Source organism: Python bivittatus, unplaced genomic scaffold, assembly GCF_059951505.1.
Source record: "Python bivittatus isolate LINGU-HERP-01145 unplaced genomic scaffold, Pbiv_v1 ctg000330_np1212, whole genome shotgun sequence".
In the NCBI taxonomy this organism is placed as follows: Eukaryota; Metazoa; Chordata; class Lepidosauria; order Squamata; family Pythonidae; genus Python; species Python bivittatus.
This window is the reverse complement of record NW_028277058.1, coordinates 50846400-50866025: the sequence shown is the minus strand read 5'-3', so window position 1 is coordinate 50866025 and position 19626 is coordinate 50846400. Positions and strand designations below refer to the sequence as shown.

General features: G+C 39.4%; 1 protein-coding gene across 17 annotated transcripts in view; it reads left to right on the top strand.

Moving 5' to 3' along the window:
* MICAL3 (microtubule associated monooxygenase, calponin and LIM domain containing 3) overlaps positions 1 to 9511 on the top strand; it is a 186859-nt gene extending 177348 nt beyond the window's left edge. For 15 of the 17 annotated variants that reach the window (XM_088141284.1, XM_088141286.1, XM_088141291.1 and 12 more), the window contains 4 exons: positions 4294 to 4359; positions 7024 to 7123; positions 8132 to 8205; positions 8306 to 9511. In XM_088141284.1, coding sequence (XP_087997410.1) covers positions 4294 to 4359; positions 7024 to 7123; positions 8132 to 8205; positions 8306 to 8490 — 425 coding nt within the window. In that variant the 3' untranslated portion in view covers positions 8491 to 9511. The remainder of the gene's footprint in view (positions 1 to 4293; positions 4360 to 7023; positions 7124 to 8131; positions 8206 to 8305) is intronic. The other 2 variants (XM_088141294.1, XM_088141290.1) reach the window with 1 other exon arrangement.
* The last annotated feature ends 10115 nt before the right edge of the window (positions 9512 to 19626 follow it).

Sequence of the window (19626 nt, the reverse complement as noted above, 5' to 3'; positions counted from 1 at the left end):
AGATGTTTGGATGCTAATTTCATTAGACCTCTGCCGTGGGAGCTGCCCTGATCAGTGGTAGGTTTCTGAATGCAGTTGAAGATGCTGACTGCTATCTATAAAACCCGGTACTGACTCAGGGCCTGAGTATCTTAGAGGTTGCCTTTTCCTGCTTGCTCTTCTCAAACAACTAGGAAGTGCTTGCTAAAGATCCCCACCTAGCAGGAGACACAGTGGGAGAGGGTCCAGTGGTGGGCTTTCTCTGTAACAGAACCCCTGTTTTGGAATAGCTTGTCCCTTGAAGCAAGGGAGTCCCCCATCCTCATGGTCTTCCAGAAGGGGAATAATTTTAACTAGCAGTCCCACATGAAATAAATTTTAATTTTAGTACCCAATTTAGGGAATTAGATTTCGAAGTTTACTATTTTAATTAAAAGTATGATATGGATTTTGTGCTGTGTTTTGTTTTATAAGCTCTGTCAGTTCGCTAGAGTCCATTAGGTTTCAAGCGGTAGTCAAATCTCATAAACAAAAAAAGATGGGAGAACTAATTCTTGGTGTTGAGCTTTGCAAGTGTGTGAGATGCACTAGGTCTACCTCTACACTGGATGTTTATCAGCAAAACAGTGGAGATGAGTTATTTTATTCTCGTATTTGATGCCTTGCTTCAACATTCCATGTCTTGCACTACTCCAGATGTCTTGTACTAAAAAAACTATTACAATGGGACCATGCTTTGTGGGAGATATGGAGTTGCAGCCTGACACATCTGGAGGATGTGAGGATGGGGAAGTCTACCTTATTGTGTAGTACTTGATAGAATGAATCTTTTTAGAGTTGAGGGAGAGTTTGCTACAGCTTGTACAGGATCCATGTTTACCTAAAGAGAACTAGTACTTCATAGATTGCTGTAGGACTAGAAATATTATCTCATCTAATCCATTGCTGGTATAGTGTAATAATACATTTCAAGGCCACAAGTTTTATTCATTGGTAGACAGCACAATCTCAATATATTTTCATGTGATTAATATGGTTTATGCTATATCATATGCTATGGTAAGCATGCAGATAAATAAACATGTTTCTGGGCAGGTAACCTTTATAGACTTGTTTGTAATGTTGAATTCCAGTGGGCTGAATATTACAGGAATTCAGTATATTCAATAATAAATAATTGATTATTATTGAAGATTTTGTATTCCTGTAATACTTAGTTTTTTAGTTTTTTAATCCCCAATGATTCTAGCTTATTCACAATGTGGTGCCAGGAAATCTATCAAGTTTGAAGCAATTTACAGATATCTTACTTTAGTGTTAGTCATATCATTGAGAAATGACTTCAGTGAAGAAGATATGAATATTAAGAGAACGGTGTTCTGTAGCTACTTTGACTACGCATTTATTTATGTAGTATTGATTGGTTTTATATTTCTTTCCTGCTAAAAGTCACCACAGTATGATAAGAATTCCCCACCCCAAGAAAACCATTATTGAAGCTACTCAAAAGATTTGTAAGGTTTAAGAGACAAAGTTGAAAAGATGGGCCTGAAGCTTTACTGAAAGCTGAGAAAACAAGGACCAATGATTGATGGATTGACTGATTGATTGATCAAAATGTTTGTATGGCTGCCCATCTTAATACAATTCTGAGTGGCTCACAAGTGTTGAAGTATGTGAAGAAAGTATTTTCTGCTAGGTGGGATAAGAAGTTGTCTGGGATTCTTGGTGTCCTCAACAAGGCATCTTTTGCAAAAATTAATTATTTGACAAAGGATAGTCAAGCTATAAAGCTTTAGAATTTTAATTAAAACTAACACTTGGCAGACCATGTAGATCTTTGATATGTGTGTAGTATGATCTTCAGTCTGTATACCAGTTAGCAGATGTTGCATTTCAGATGAGTTGCATTTTCAGTATACTTTTTGAGGATCAAAAATTAACCTACATAGGAAACACTTTGCAGTCGCTAAACATGATGTCCTCAAGTACAGGTGACTGTTGCTAGTTCAGGAAAAGTCACACCTGGCTCAGTGAGTGTTATTGTGCAAACACTTTCCTTGTTATTGTTGCTATCTGTCAATCTAGAGCAGTGCTTCTCAACCTTGGCAACTTTGAGATATGTAGATCAACTCCCAGAACTCCCAGAATTAACTCCCATGTCCTGCACTACCCATGCTGGCTGGGGAATTCTGGGAGTTGAAGTCCACATATCTTAAAGTTGCCAAGGTGGAGAAACCCCAGTCTAGAGGCTGTGAAGGCCATACTTCTTTCTAATAATCTATTAGAGCTGTAAAATTCTCTCAGTTTGAAATATATATCCAATCCTGATTCTTGAAAGAGAATTCCAAATTAAAACTTGTTCTACCATATTTATGTTGTTGTTTAAATACTATGTACATTGTTACTGTTGACATGGGTCTCCATGTATGATTTCCTCAAACAACAAAAAGTACTTTTGAGGCCCTTGTTTCCTTGTAATGATATATCTATAGATATAAATATCAGTAGTAGAATTTCTTGAGGTATGATTAAGTTCAGAAGAGATGTATTTTGTAATATTGTATAATTATGTGGCTGTAGTACCCTGCTTTCCTCTGATTAAATCATTTCCATACTCAATATAAATGTTTCTTCCTGTGTGAGAAAATTGGTTTATCCCATCCTATTTGCAAACTGGTGTTTCTTCCCTCTTTAACTTTGGTCTGCCCTGTGTCTTTCTGTTCTAGTTCTGTGATGGTCCCTTCTAAAGCCACTTCCCTTCCCAAAGTGTGTAGTTCTTCAAAATGGAAAGCGTGACTCTTCCTCTTCCATTCTGAGTAAATGTAACTCTGGTTTCTATTGAACGTTGTGGCCCTTTTCAAAGGAATTTGGTGGTTCGTCCTCATTTCACAGTGGTTTCACTACAGTTTTATCTACGGTCATCTTTAAGCCACAAATCTTTCTGCAGGAGTCCTTTGTCTCTTTACATATAATCTCATATAGTTGCTCCTATTGGCCCTCTCCCAGAGTTTCCTGTCTTTAGCATGCATTATTGTTCTGGGCCTGCCTTCTACTAATTACCACACCTAGTAAACATCACTGAGATTAGGTAATTCATTCTGGAAAGATTTAGAGTATGTCTTGAATTCTAGATGATGTTGAGTGATCCTCCCTAGTCAACATAGCCAGTATTCAGAGATGATTGGAGTTGTTCTCTAAACAACAGTTGGGATCTAAAGTTGATTCAGAATATGTAACAGTGAGAAATGTGCCTCCTGCTTTCTTCAGAGGGCAGGAACTCTGTGGCTCTCTCAAAGGATTAGAATGTTTACTGGTCCTGGTTCTATGCAAACTTTTCTTTACAAATACACTACGTATCAGTGGAATATATTCCATAGTTTTCTGCATTCTCTTTCTGTTTGAAGTCCTCAAAGTCTAAACAATATCTGATGGGGTTCTAATTGGGGCCTTAACTTATTTACATTTCACCTGAAATTAAAGAAGGTGAAACCTCTGTGCTCAGTAATAAACCTTGTTCATTTTATAATAATATGGTGATGGAAATTAGAAATTCAAGCGTGTATGTACTAAGAACAAAATATATTGACAATGCAGTCCCAGTCTCAAGCACATTATCTGTTACAACAAGTTGTAGCCAAAGGTTCTTTTCTGTGATTACAAGTATCTCTGGCAGAAGGAGGAGAAGTCTTTGGCTCTAACCCCAACATATTTAACATAAGTGATATATAATCTTGGTCATTCTGCTTTAGAAAATGTTGGGTAGTTGGTCCTCCTTTGATTTCTAAACATTAAATATTTTCTATCAACCCATTTTTATGGGGGAGCCATCATCCCAACACGAAGCTAACTGTAAAAGTGGCCTTTCAAACATATTTTGTTGTCCTGCTTTCTTAGAAACCTAATATTGCTCACCATCCTCTTGGTATTACCTTCTCTTATATCCATAAAGTGTTATCTTGCGTGAAAAATCTACAAGAGTAAGACATGTCAAATCTTGGCAATTTTTCTTCATCCTGGTAATGTTTGTGGCTCTTGCTATTTTCCTTTCCAATGCCCCAGTTGGCTCTCCTCCATCAGTGTTGACAAGAGATGTTTCATTTGTAGACTGTTCTCCTTGTTTCTGCTTCTCCATTTCTTGTATTATTTTTTCTTTCCTATTTTCTTCTTGTTGCTTCCTTTCTTTCTTACTCTTGTGCTTTTTTGTCCTTTTGCTTGTCTGTTTATTTTCACCCTGTTTCTCCTCCTTTTTCTCTCCACTTCCAATATCCTCTACCCCTCCTTCTTCCTCTCCCACTTTTGGTCCTATTGAAGTTGAGCCCAATGCCGGGACACCACGCCGTAGACCTCTCTCCTTCTGCCCTTGCTGTGCCCATGAAGGTAATGTAATTTCTTGCACCTCCATCCCCGTTCCAAACTGCAGTTGAATTTGTGTAGGGACACTAGTCAACATGTGACAGTATAAAGTACTTCACAAAACTACTCCTTTCTTTTCTTCTTACTCAGTAATACCTTCACTATCAAACTTATTTTGAAATGTCCCTGATAATATTATAAAATTACAATATTCCTTTTTCAGTTGTGAACTGTGAGGGTAACTGTAATCCCCCAAACTACTGAAGCTCTTTCTCTGGATTGGCTGTAGTGACAATAGTGTAACACTCTGAAGTTCCTGTTTGGCATGCTAGATATCCCAAAGGGGTTCTTGAAAAGTAGAGGAGAAACCAAAATCTGTATAAAAATAATGGGATAAAAAAATACTGTAGTTTGGTTTGGTTTGGTTTTTTGCAACTGATTTCCCTCAACTTTGAATGGTCAACCTCTTGACCGATGTAATCCAGTCTGATTTCCTGAAATCCATATCTTGCTAAGCATTTTCTCAACTTTATCTCATGTGGACCCAATATCCATTGTAGAGTTTCCATTTCCCAAGGCATGGGGCAAAGGGGTGGAATGTGACTGTTGTGTGTAACTTACGCTAACCACTCTATCTGCTTTTCATGGTGGGCTTTCATCCACTCCACATGCTTCCTCCCCACCTCCACCATCTCCTTCTGCTCATTGGCATTCGCAAAAGAAGTCACATAAAAGTTTCTGTAGGTCAGCAATAACACATATTTGGCTATTTTGTTTAGGAGCTTTTTCTTTAATTATCCTCTCAGTGGAAAGAGTGGGGAGGTTTTCCAATGCTTTTCATGGCTCCACCAGACATTTGCATGTATAAGCCTTTCTCTCTCTTTCCTTTCATCATGGCTATAAGGGCACTTGTGCAGAGATGCTCAGAAAAGCATGATTGGACTGAGCAATGGAAAGATATTGCCATTTACAACAAACTGTAATGCATTAGGATGAGGTGTTCATATGGTTTCTGTTCTGCTGATTCCATAGCTGTTTTAAAGCTTTGAAGGAGAAAGAAGCACAGGATGCCAATTCCCTGGAAGTAAGAAAGTGACCAAGAACCAGTGGATCATACCTTCAGTTCAAAAGTGTTGAGCAACAATGAAGTCTAGAGTTCAAGCAACAGTGAGGTTCCTGAAACAGTGTCTAGTTTCAGGGATGATTGTGTTTTCTCAACAGTCGCTAGAAATATGTCTTGCTGTAAACCAGCTGCCGTATAAATCAGCTGCCACATAATGTGACCTAATATAATGTGGCACATAATATAATCAAATAGTGAAAAACTGCTCCAGATGTAATTAGAAAACTCAATACAGAATCTAAGTTGATTATGACTTCAGCATTTTTCTACTCTGTATTGATGAAATTCTGGGCAAACACTATCACTGTTCAATTAGGAATCTGGGTCTACCTTGCTAGTTGACTGTTTCACTCCAAGTATTTCTTTTTGGCCTTTCAGTTAAGGTTAACCCTAACTGTACCCTGTTGAGGGCCCTGCATTTTTAAATATCCAGAACACCTCCTAGTATAGATATTGATGATATTTTCACTTTACTAAAACAGATGTCATATAATAGACCCTTGTCCTCATATTTTCCTTAAATTATACATTGGCCATAATGTCTGGGAATTTTAGAAGTTGCAGTTCCAACACAACTGGTGGGTGCCAGGTCAGGGAAAGTTGGAATAGATTCTCATAAGAGAGAAGGGTTATCTTTTGGATAGATGAGAACTTGAGAAACTCTTGATGGTGGTCTCTCCATTTGCCAGTTTTCCAAACTGTTTCTAGGTCAACAGCCAATAGAGGCAAGCCCTCCACAATCAGGATTGCCTTATGAGGACATTGCTTGCATTTGAATTGGTATTTTAAAAAAACAGGTCAAAAGGATTGTCTGTAATGATCTGCCATTGTATGTTATTATACATTGGTTGTGGATGTAGTTAACTAACTTGCAAAAACATAACGTGCCATTTAATGTGTCATCAGGGTTTGTTATTAGATCTACTGCTAGAAAATACTGTATATCTAGAAATTATTGTGATAGAAATCAGGAACTGGTTGCTTTCAGTCATTAATATAATGTACAGGCCTACAGAACTGATAGGGCCATGTCAACAACAATGTCCTAAATCAGCTGTGGCACAGCCCAGCAAGGAAGTGTGCTGAATTTGTATAGTGATCTGTCTGTTAATCACTCTGTAGCTGTGTGTCAAGCTGACCGCTGAGTTATGAGAACGGGTGAGGGATTCAAATGCTTTTGAGTATCCAGATCTCCTAATATCCATCATTCAAAGCTAGGCTGCTGGAAGGTCTGAAATTACACAAATTATGAAATACAAGATAATGCTGAACATAATATTGCCATCTTGACTCTTTATTCTGGGGGTGGGAGGCCTAGTGAGGGAAGCTAGATGAATGCACAGATCCAGGGGAGGTTTTTTTTTTTTTTTTTTTTTGCAGGAGGTTACCCTCCTAGTGTTAGAGGCAAACTAACAATCAGATCTAATGGGAGCGCTCTGGCAGCATCTCGCTCAGCTTTCTTTGCACATTTTGCCCCCCTCCATTTTTGTCCCTGCCTGACTGTTGAGCTCGTGAAAATAGCAGAACATGTTTCTGAGAGCTGACTCAAACTCTTCTCTTGGCAGGCATGGGGAAGAAGGACGACCCTAAGCTGATGCAAGAATGGTTCAAGCTGGTGCAGGAAAAGAACGCTTTGGTGCGCTATGAATCAGAGCTGATGATATTGTGAGTAAACATTCTATATTTTATGCCCAAACATAGAAAGGTAAGAAAAATGTTGTAGCACCAATATCTATTATTGCTTTGACTATGGTGTTGACATATTGCTTTCTGATAATAGTGATGAAAAAAAGTGAAAAAAAATGCTTTAAAGTTGAATGAAAAGACTTTTTTGCCAGTCAAAATAGACAGTACTGAGTTAGATGAGTTGCTGACCCCATGAAAGACAACTTCCTATATTGTCAATGGGCCCAGCAGTTCTGGACTATGATTCCTGTAATGCACTAATACAAAAGTCTGATTATTCAAAACTGCTGATCATTCAGTGGAGTAACTCTGCAACAGAATGATATGACAGTGTGGACTGTTTGGGTTGTAGGAAGATCATGATTTGGAATGCCCTTCTTCTTGTTAATAAAGATAAATCCAGCACAGCTGACAGATTCTGTCATAGACCTCTTCTTCTTTGCTGTGCTTATTTCTCTTTCCAGACTACCTTTCACATATAACTTTACGTAAAATTAGAATTCCCCAGAGTTTTAGGTAGGTGCACCATCTTAGTATCCTTTTGTTCTTCTGCCTGTATACATCAGGAGAAGTTCAGAAGTTCTCATGGAATGAGCTGCCTAAGGATATATGCTGGAAAGTTCTCAGTTGAAATGTCCCACCTATGTGTTTGCCTGATCACCTTAGATTAGAGAATAGCTTTCCTCAGTCCTCCTTTGTGATTTGTGGAAGGGAGTTCATCATACTGATTTACATTGTTAAAGATTATTAAGTTTATGCACTCATGGAGTTTCTTTGATCCTGGAAATAATGTTATGCCATAAAATTAGCATAGATGTTAAAACTTAAGGTTGTCACTATTGCTGAAGGCTTGCTTGACTATTAATCCTAAAAAAAGAGGGAAAGTATTGGAATACATCACTGCTTGAGCATCCTCAGGTTAAAGTTGGTAGTTTAGGTTCCTGCTGAAATAACCCATAACTAACTATTCTCTGTCTTTCTTTTCAGTGCACGCGAATTGGAACTAGAGGACAGGCAGAGCCGGCTACAGCAAGAGCTCCGGGAGAGGATGGCAGTGGAAGGTAAGCCTGGTAGGGATTTTCTTGTTCTCAGTAGAAACTACATGTCCCACATCCTTAGGACATCTTGTCTTGAAAGGTTTACTATTCTCCCTCTATCCAGATCAGCTAAAGACAGATGAAGAACTCTCAGAGGAGAAGAGGATCTTGAATGAAATGCTAGAGGTGGTGGAGCAGAGAGATTCTCTTGTGGCCCTACTTGAAGAACAGCGCCTTCGAGAAAAGGAGGAAGACAAGGATCTAGAGGCTGTTATGCTGTCCAAAGGATTCAACTTAAACTGGTCCTGAGTGTATCACCATACCTCGTTGCTGATCTGTGTTGTCCAGTTGGCATATGCCAAGTTAGATGGAGCTGCCTGGTTGGAGGAGACAACTTGGAGCAGGAACCATTTCAGGAATCTTGCAGCAACTACGTGCTTGAGCCAGGAGCTTCTTGCTAAGAGAGTTGGTTGTAAGGATCCAGAGTCCTGTGTGAGGCTACAGAGCCAAGAAAGAAGTAGTGACCTGAGATTGCGTGCCTTCCTTGAGGACCTGTGCAAGAGGTCAATAAGTTTTTTGTGATCTCTGAGAGAGACTAAAAATGAAATGAAAATATTTTGTGTGGTATGTTGTTTTTTAAAAAAGAACTTTAACCAATTTAGGTGGGCCCTAGCCTGTTCATTTCACATTTACCCAACTTGTGGTATTAATGGATTTGTTTGTTTAAATAACAAAGAAAAGGGGTGTCTAATACCTTCTGAAAAATCACCTTGCAGCAGCCTTTGGAAGAGCAAACCTATTCAATACAACAAAGCACACTGTGTATATGCTCTTCTCACCAAAGAAATCTGAAGCTGCCACTGTTGTCTAGGTATGAAGGAACATCCGTATCTGAACGTGGATGGGAAACCTGGAACACTAAGAACTTGAAACCCGGCTTCTCGTGACTTCTACAAAAAGCAAGGACAGAGGCAGACTTGTTTCCTTCCCTGTGGCCTCCACAAGTAGCCATTGTTCTGAACAGGTCCAGCATGCAAACTGTTTCCTCTTGACCATGAAGTGCTCTGGACTGAAAGAAGCCGTTTCCCCTTTTCTGTTGACCTTTGACTGCTCTATTGTGACCTTGATGACCATTTAGACACTGGAAAGTGCTAATTATCAAAAGATGGGTTCATTATGAAGCATTTTGTGGGATCTCATGGGTGATAGTCCCCCAGCTTCAAACTCTCCAAGAGTGGGCCCACGACTGTTCAGTAGGTTTTTGTTTCTTTGTGTCTTGGGGGATATTTTTTTCCTTTTCTTTTTTTTTTTTTTTGCACGTCAGAAATGAAGCAGAAGACCTATCCTGGCCCTTTAGTCACTTTAGATCCTTTAATGTCCATTAACTTATTTTTTAATACTTGAAAGAAAAATTGGTTTTGTACCTTTTTAAGAAGTGAACAGATGAGTATGTGGTAAATCTGTGTGCCTGCCCTACCTTTCAACCTCTGTGTGTTTAATGCTTTCCCCTCTTCCCTGTATCTATTTATTAGAGTTATTATTAATGATATTACTGTTACACAGTACATTTGAGCTGCAGAAAAGATGTTTTAAGTTCCAGACTGTTGATTCTGATTTGGGCTTGTTCTTGTTTCTTGTTTAGGGGGAGGCCCTGGGAAATATGTGAGGAGAATTCCCCCACAGTGTTTTTTTATAGACTCTTGCACCCTCATGAGAGAAGGTTCAGAAGGAAAGAGCAGTGATAATTGGTTTTATTTCCTAGTACTTCAAAAGCTCTCCCTCTCGTCCCTGAATATTGGTAAACCTACAGTTTATTTACTGTTGTAAGATTTTTGTAACTAGAGTGGTGGCATTGCCACTTCTCATGTAAACAGCAAACGACAGTGGCTTCATAGAATCCACCTCCAAAGGAAGGATTAGCACCAATCTCACTGGTTCTGTCCCCAGACCTGTTTCTGGTTCGTTCAGGAAGGGAACAGTGATTCTCTCCCAGGGTAACAGCAAAAGGGACATAAAATAGACTCATGTCTATCACCAGCTCTGAGGTTCCATAAGCACATCATGTCCTTCACCATATGTTTCTCAAAGGTGCTGGCCTGCAGCTTGCAGAATTTTCCATTTCTATATTAAAAAATACTTTGACCCCCATGGGTTTCAGATCTTTTTTATTCACAGCAAAAGGAGTTACCGGTGCACTGTGTCCGGGAGAGAAAACGTCGGTCTCTGGATTAAGTCCCTTATGGCATCTTAATTTCCCAGGCTGAACAGAGAACAGGGTTCCAGTGCTGTGCTTACATCAAGAAGAGAAACTTCCAGCAAATTCTGCTCCTCCAGCATTGCAACAATATGAGAAGATATCCCTGCTGCTACAGTTGTAAAATCTTTCCAACATTTTTAGCCAGATGTTGGCTAGTTAGAGCAAGGATTTCTTTCCTGGTGTTGGAAGCACCTACCTCTGAAAGGGACTGAACCTCTTCTTGTCTTGAAAGAAGCCTTAATTTCTACTTTTTTAGAAGAAATTAATGTGGCTGCTGCCTTTTACCTTTAATCAGTAGGGAACTTTTTTTCCATGAAATACCTTGATGTTCGATTGTATATGTTCAAAAGTAGCATTCTGGCAGCTGTGTTTTAGGCAGTGCAGGGAGAGAAATTCATTTTTCCAGGAAACTGCACAAATAATTGCTTTCAAAGTATATATGCTAATTGTCACTTTAGGCTGAGAAGCAGCTGTGGCCACCTTAAATAGCTACTCCATGTAGGTGATTGAAAGGAGGGCAGAACCTCGGCATCTTTGATAGTTCTGTAAAAGAGGGGATCTCCAATGCAGTTGATCTGTCCTGTTCTCCTTTGCATCTGGCTCCCACAGCTCAAAGAGCAATGGGTTAGATTTTTGCAAGTATCCCACCTCATCGCCCCCAGTTACAGCAAGAGATGACAGACGAAACCCTACCTCTCAAAGCCAGTTCTATCTGACCTAACAGATTGGAAACAATTATAAATTGTTTACTTTTTTTTTTTTTAATCAGAAAATCCTATTTAATGTTTTAATGAGAAGAAAACTCTTCTCTCCTTACTCATTGGGATAAATTGATAATGTCCCTGACAGCTTTTAAGAGTTTAATGTGCATCTTTTCCCATCTACAGATAAGTAGTATGAAGGGGGATTTAATGCATCATATTATTATTTTTGAAATCAGTGGCTTTTAACATCATCAATTGTTGGGAAGGTTCCAGACAAGCCTTTATTTTTCAGCTTCAATATTTTCTAACCAAAATTTGACAGTGACGAAAGAAAGAAAAAGGAACTCCATGTGCCAAACCATCCTAGTTTTTTTAGGACCTTGAAGTAATATTGTGAATTGAAGGATTCATCCTGTGCAATGCAGGCTAATAGTTATGGTGCTTCCCTGGGAGAATCTCTGTACAAATCCACATGGGGGAGGAAGAAGCAGATTTGAAGGGTGGTTCTAGGTGCACCTAGAGGAAGCTCCCCTTATATTGTATTTTGGTTATTACAGCTGCTCTACCAACGTAACTGTTACGTTCAGGCAAGGAGCCACAGTGAAACTGTAGCTTACGCCTTTTACTACATGTCAGCCAAATCAAAGTCCTCTTCAGAGACCTGGAAGAACGCCTTTCAACATCTCGATCACAAATGTCCAATTCCAAGAGCATCATTCATGCTGCCTTGATCTCCAAGAATGGATATCAGGCAAGCAAAGTGACCTAAAAAGGGTACGAGAACATCCAAGGACAAAATGTTGCATTTAGACCCTTTCACAGAAACAGCTAATGAGTACTATGTACAACTATGAATACCAAAACAGTTACTTTGTTAGTCCTTAAGAAGTACTATGAGTACCTAGTACAGTGTTTCTCAACCTTGGCAACTTTAAGATGAGTGGACTTCAACTCCCAGAATTCCCCAGCCAGCATGATGAAGTCCACTCATCTTAAAGTTGCCAAGGTTGAGAAACACTGACCTAGTAAGTCCATTCCTTCCAGGTTTCAGTTCCATTCCAGCTCTTCCAAATGGCCATGCTACCTGAAGCAGACATCTTTATTCCTCCACAAACTGATAATTGCCTCTCTCACGGCTTTTTTTTTTTTTTTAGTGCAACAATAAAACATTGAAACGAAAGATTATTATCTCCATAAGGCAGAATTACCAGTGTTTAACTTCTCTTTGTGTCACAGCTGCAAAATGCGGAAATTAAGATATTTTAGAAGTAATACACATAGTGAATGCATCTTTTCAATGTGTTGAATTTTGGTGATGTGAAATGTTTTTGAGCACTGATAGCATATTTAAGAAATGGTATTTAGCCTGCAGAAAAAGTAGAAATGTTTTAAACTCCCCAAAACAATTTGAAGTGGCAGAATGTTGCTCGGAATAAGGGAATCTTTTTCAGAAGCAGCTCTTTTGGGAGGTCAAATCACACTTTTGAAAAGCTGATGCTAATTACTAAACATGCCATATGCTGAACATATTGGGAGATTGGAAAGACAGAAATATATTGCACTGAGACATTTCACACTAAGTAAGATTATAGAGCAAATAGGGTGCATATGCTCCTGCATTAAAGTGGGAAGAGATTTTTGAAAGACTTCTCGTGGGCTAGATGGAAAGCAGGTGCCTGTTCCTGACACCGAGGAAGAAGAAAACAAAATACAGGTTCCAGGTCTTGACATTAAAAGACTGAGAATGGAAATCATCTTCCCATTTGTCTTGCCATTAGCTGCTATATCTTGGCACCTACTCAGCTGAAAGAGGCAGTGTATGATTTATATGAACCATGGCTGCAATTCTGGATGAACTTGTAAAGAATTGGACCCTACCCTGTTTGGTAAAGTGTAGAAATCAGGCTGGTTTCCCTTTATTTTTTGATTTATCATGATGAGAAGAACAACCCTCAGCCAAATTAATTGTTTCTTCCTCTTTGGCTATTTGTGTCATGAGACAAGAACTGCCTTTGTCATAAGTTTGAGGGGGAGATAGCTGTGTCTCTCCAACTTCAGCTCTAACCTTGTTCTGGAGACTCAAGACCTCTGACACGAGATCTATGGCTCGGACAGCAGTTGCCCCAGGAACCTTAATCAGATTTCCACTCATAGCATTTCCTGTAATATTTTGCACTCACTGAGCTTATCTGTTGACTGAATTATCAGGGAGTTTTGTTTGTTTCAAACGTGGCATCTGGCCTTCTTTAAGATAGGTTGCTAACACAGACGTAGCAAGCATCCATTATGTCCCCTCTGGATTTTTAACCTTTTTAAAGTACATACAGTTCAGGAGCATTTTAGAGTACCTGCAGTGATGTTTAGAGTTGCATGATCTACTGCTGCAAACAAACAAAAAAAGTTGTCACTCTCTTTGTATGGATTTAAAACAATGTATTCAACAGTATGTTTACATTTGGCTTCTCTTCAGAGGAAACTCTTGTATTCATTTTCTATCCTCTTGTGTAAGGAAAATGAAAATGCTGTGAGTTTGGGAGTGTTTGCAATAAAAAGAAAACAAAACCCCCAGAAACAGCCTATTCTTAAGAGGCAATGAATTTCTCTTTATGCATCCTAAGTGGATAGAATATTTCCTAATAATCCCTACAACTGGGACATGTAATAGAAGTTGATAGGCAAGGTAGGCAGATAAGAATATTGTTAAAGCTATCAGACAGTGTTACGTCCTGATGGGATTGCAGTAATTTAATTTTTAAATACATATATATAGAGAGAGAAAAACGTATGGGAAATCTAGTCCCAATATAGGAAGTTTGGAGCAGATGGGAACTCTGGTAATCAGACTGTTTTATTGTTGGTGTATGTGCAGTGTAACAGGAAATTATGTACTGTATTTTTCATGTCCAAAATTCCAGAGTACGCAATTCTCCTTTACTTCCCAATACGATCACATTTCATTCTGTACACCCTTAAGCATCCTTGTTTTGTTGGGGATGAGATTTTAGCATCTCTGGTCGCCAACAGAGTTTTTTAAAAAATAAAGTCCTTAAATTTTTTTTTCTTATTTTGTTATGGTGTATGATTTGCTTCATAGCAGATTGGGGAGTTAGTTCTGCTTAATTTGGCTAAAAGTCCTAAAGGATGGCTTTTCCCATAGCAATCATTTATCAAATAGTAACATACTATGCACATTATGTATCACTTTTGGCCATTACATCCTCCTTGCAAAAAAAGTTGTAATTCCTTATTGTGTGGAAAAGTACTAACTTTGGTCTGTTCTTAAGACCCTTAGCAAATGTAGATCTATGATCTGGTCAATTTCTTGCCCACACTTGGCTTTCTTGAATCACAGACAAGCATGGCCAACCTTGCAAGGCATATAATAACCAGACAGAAGTTCAGTTGTGTTATCATGGTCATCATCATTACTTTTTTTTACCATATCTCGTGGATACCTCTGAACCTTGCAGTATTTATGTTGCAGAAATTATAGCTTTGGAACAACTGTACTATTAAATAGGCTGAAATGATTCCTTCAGGCCGATGTTTCTCAACCTTGACAACTTTAAGATGTGTGGGCTTCGGCTCTTCAAGCCAAAAGAACTTGGTCAGTCTCGGTACAATGCAGGATTCATATTCATTCTCTCTCCTTTTCTCTCTCTCACATTTCTTCCTGGTCACTCCCAGTCTAATCAGTCCATAGCAGTGAACATAAAGCCAAACTTTATAAATATCGTCTACAATAAGAAGGGAACCCACTACAATCATTTATATCATCCATAAATAGCAAAAATACCAGATTCTAAACATTCTTAGCTGGCAACAAAGTATTAGGACTGGACAGCAATCTTGAAAATATGTTCTTAAGTGGAGAAGGAGAATGTAAGTTTTTAACTTCCTAAAACAACCAAGCAGGGAGCAATCTGAATTTCGCGGGGGCAGTGAGGGGAGGAAAAGTCAGATAGTTGGGGCTGAAGGGGCCTTACCTAGTTATTTCCAAATAGGTCTACCTCTGGAGCAACACCATAATAAACCTTTAGATTTGAGGAGCATGGATGAAGAATGGCACCGCACTGCTTTACTGTCATATCTCACACTGGCAGATTATTATATTCACTGAAGGCCAACCTTTCATTCAACTTCACAATTGACATGTAAATAATACTGCTATGCTGAATTCTACCAGATTATAGTGGAACCATATGAACCAATATTGTGACCTTCTCTAAAGCCTCAGAGTTGGAAGACTTGTAAATTAGGTTACTCCATTGGAAAGGAAATACGGGTCCAAGGAACCTTGTGACAATTGGGTTGAAATGCTCCTGTTTGAGGTTTCAGGCACTGTTATGGAATGGTGTCCAAATCTATTTTTTGTATGAGCCACTTAACCTATCATCAGTGGAAATACGTTTATGCAGATCAGAAAGCATTGAAAACAATTGTAATTGACTTAACAATCCAAATGATAGGATTTGCCCTCAAATCAATGCAATAAAACTAAAAAAGGTCTGTTACCACATAATATTGCAGGTATTAGAGCTGGTAAGTCAGGATAGAGAGTGAATTGAGATGAAGACCCTATCCACTGACCTGCTACTAGGACAGTTGTTTCATTACATCTAAGTCACAGCTTTCCTAAGTAATTTACCACCTATGTACATTCTTGGAGGAGATTCTCAAGACAATGCATTGTAAATGGGCTGCATTGTAAATGGGCTGTGACATCTAGTCTGGACAAACCACCATTACAGTCCTCACACTATGAATTGCGCTGAGGACCCTTTCAAAGTGTGGCCTATAGGGTGGCTGCCAGTGGGTCAGATGACAGTTGAGCAGTGGGGCTAGCATTACCAGGAGAGGAGTGTGCAGGAGGGAGTGGTGGATCATCAAGCAGTAGTTTCTTCTGTGATGCTTACATATCATGGGCAAATAGCAGCAGCCAGTGTCAACATCTGTCTCATAAACTGGCAATGAATGTAGTCTCAAGTGGTCTTTTAAGTTCACCCTTCATAGATTGAGAGCTCCTCTGGGGAGTTGCTGGTCATAAGTGTAACTAAGAATAAGAAATGTTCCTTAGGGCAAAGGTTTTTCACAAACAACTACAGTGGTACCTTGGTTCACGAATTTAATTCATTCCACATTCTGGTCACAAACTGAATCAAATTTTCCCATAAGATTCAATGGATTCTGAACCATATATATATATATTTTTTTTTTAACCACAAAAATATGAAATAAAGTACAGTACAGTACAGTATGAAGAGACAGAACACTAACCTTGCTTGAGGCGACACCAAAAAGCTTCACAGCAAGTGTCTGTCTGCGACCACGATCTCGCCTAGAGGAAGCCATGACCACGTGTCAGAGCAAGGAAGATGGTCGTGGGTCGTGTTCGTCACCCTATGCGGAGTTCGCAAACGGAAGCAAAAATTTGGGAACGCTGCTGTTCGCGAACCGAATTGTTCGTGAACAGAAGCGTTCGTGAACCAAGGTATTACTGAAGGTACAACTGGTCATACAGTAATTTACAAAGTTCAAATTCAAATAGCACCACCTTAAAGACAGGCACTCCAGTGCTGCTGTTGTCTTCATTTATCTTCATGTACAATTGAGTTCAAACAATCACTGCCACCATTTTTTAAAGGGGACCTCTTTAGTGCATAGTTAAAGGATACAGTAGTAGCTAGGACATCCATTTGACTACTGAATGACAGTAGTTGATTACACCATAAACTAGTTAAAGATAAGAGCAGTCACTCTTGGTCTTTATACTATTCAGACATAGATACTAAAGTTCTCATCAAGTCTTAACCTACAGCAATAACATCTCACTAAAAGTTGACATAAACCAGAAGTAGATGATCTCTTCTGCAGAAAGCAATGGACGTTTTTCAATGAGTGGAGCAAAATGGTCTTGTAAGAACAGAATACATTATTACCAAAATTTAGCACAAGCAAAAGTACATAATGTTCAACTTCCTTCGTCCTAATCTTAATTTTTCAAAAAAATCCTTCTTGGTAGTCAATATGACCATTTTTTACCTTTTGGGGGCACTTGTCCATTTATAAATAATGGAACTTCATTACATTGTAGTCATTATTCCTAGTTGGTCCAAGAATAGTTAAATTTCTTACCAAGTCCTGAACATCACTTAGAACTGAACCCAAGATCAGTTCCCCTCTGGTTGGTGTTTTCATCATGATACAGACTAGTCTTGAGTGTCCAGTATAGTGCCTGTAGGCACCAATATATTTATGGACACCTTTCTCAGTACCCATAGGTTCTTAGCCCACCTATTTTTTTTTTAATAATTTAAATTAAAAGCAAATATGTTAGTTGCTGGCACACTGAGAATAACAATAATGGATGGCTGCAACACAGGATTTTGTATGCAAGTGTGCCCATCTAATGGAGAAAAAAAAAGGAAAGGGTAAGTCCAGGATGCAGGATACAGGAAGAATTCTGAAGAATAGGGATTGGTAGGAAACAATATGATGGGTTAGCCACAAGACCACTGATAATCTCCCTCGATCTGGGGCTCCACGCAAGATCTCACCCCGTGGGGTCAAAATGATCACAAGAATGGTGAGCAAAAATCCCAGAACCACACGGGGGGACCTAGTGAATGACCTGCAGAGAGCTGGGACCAAAGTAACAAAGGCTACCATCAGTAACACACTACGCCGCCAGGGACTCAAATCCTGCAATGCCAGACGTGTCCCCCTGCTTAAGCCAGTACATGTCCGGGCCCGTCTGAAGTTTGCTAGAGAGCATTTGGATGATCCAGAAGAGGATTGGGAGAATGTCATATGGTCAGATGAAACCAAAGTAGAACGTTTTGGTCTAAACTCAACTCGTCGTGTTTGGAGGAGAGAGAATGCCGAGTTGCATCCAAAGAACACCATACCTACTGTGAAGCATGGGGGTGGAAACATCATGCTTTGGGGCTGTTTTTCTGCAAAGGACAACTGATCCGTGTAAAGGAAAGAATGAATGGGGCCATGTATCGTGAGATTTTGAGTGAACACCTCCTTCCATCAGCAAGGGCACTGAAGATGAAACGTGGCTGGGTCTTTCAGCATGACAAGGATCCCAAACACACTGCCCAGGCAACGAAGGAGTGGCTTCGTAAGAAGCATTTCAAGGTCCTGGAGTGGCCTAGCCAGTCTCCAGATCTCAACCCCATGGAAAACCTTTGGAGGGAGTTGAAAGTCCGTGTTGCCCAGCGACAGCCCCAAAACATCACTGCTCTAGAGGAGGTCTGCATCGAGGAATGGGCCAAAATACCAGCAACAGTGTGTGAAAACCTTGTGAAGACTTACAGAAAACGTTTGACCTCTGTCATTGCCAACAAAGGATATATAACAAAGTATTGAGATGAACTTTTGATATTGACCAAATACTTATTTTCCACCATGATTTGCAAATAAATTCTTTAAAAATCAGACAATGTGGTTTTCTGGATTTTTTTGCCCATTTTGTCTCTCCTAGAGGTATACCTATGATGAAAATTACAGGCCTCTCTCATCTTTTTAAGTGGGAGAACTTGCACAATTGGTGGCTGACTAAATACTTTTTTGCCCCACTGTAAGTGTACTGGAATATTTGTGTAGCAAATAATCTGGACTCTGGACTGTTTTGTGGATACAGTGGCTCTTGAACAAATAGTTGACCATCTCTGACATTCAGTAAACCGTTGATTCAGCAGAAGAGGAGGAGATCAGATTTCCCATGGGACTCATACACTACACCCTGCAGGAAACTGACTGGAAATCTCAACTTTGAGGGAAAGTAGAAATCTGTGGGAAAAATACTATTTAAAGTCAGCAAATCATGCTCCTCTTCGCTGATGAAAGATGTTTCTGAAGTAAACTGCTGTGCACTTTCCTTTGCGTGAATACTGATAGTATTTTTAAATGTACACTGAAAGAATGAAGTACAACAAAAATGATATTTAATCACTTGATAAAGGCTTCTTACAAAATTCACAATTAGTTTATTCTGCATTTGAAGCAATTACATGTGACTATTGTTTCCTGTATTCCACTTTCAACCAGAAGGTGATGCTGGTACCTCAGAATGGGAATCTGGACGTTTTAAACGGTGCATCTCTGCAAATATAAGGCAGGAGGTTGTCATAAAGTTGGGGAAATGAAACTGAAGCAACTGCAGAGTGTTTGCAATGAAAAGCAGGACAATAACTTGAGCGCTGGGAACCTGGGTGTCCAGGGTTTGTAATTAGCCAGGGGCAAAACAAAGGAAAGAGGAAGTAAAGGTAAAGAAGGGGAAATTGGTAAAGACATCATGGCATGAGATAAAGAGTTTCTCAATGGACAGTAGGGAGCCTGCAATCAAATTTTAATTAGGGCCTTCTGATGGGAGGGAGAGGTCACCCATAGAACCGAGAGGATGAAACGAAACTTGGAGCTTGGACATCATATAAAGATGTGTGGAGATGAGGGGTCCAAGCAACACAGATTCTA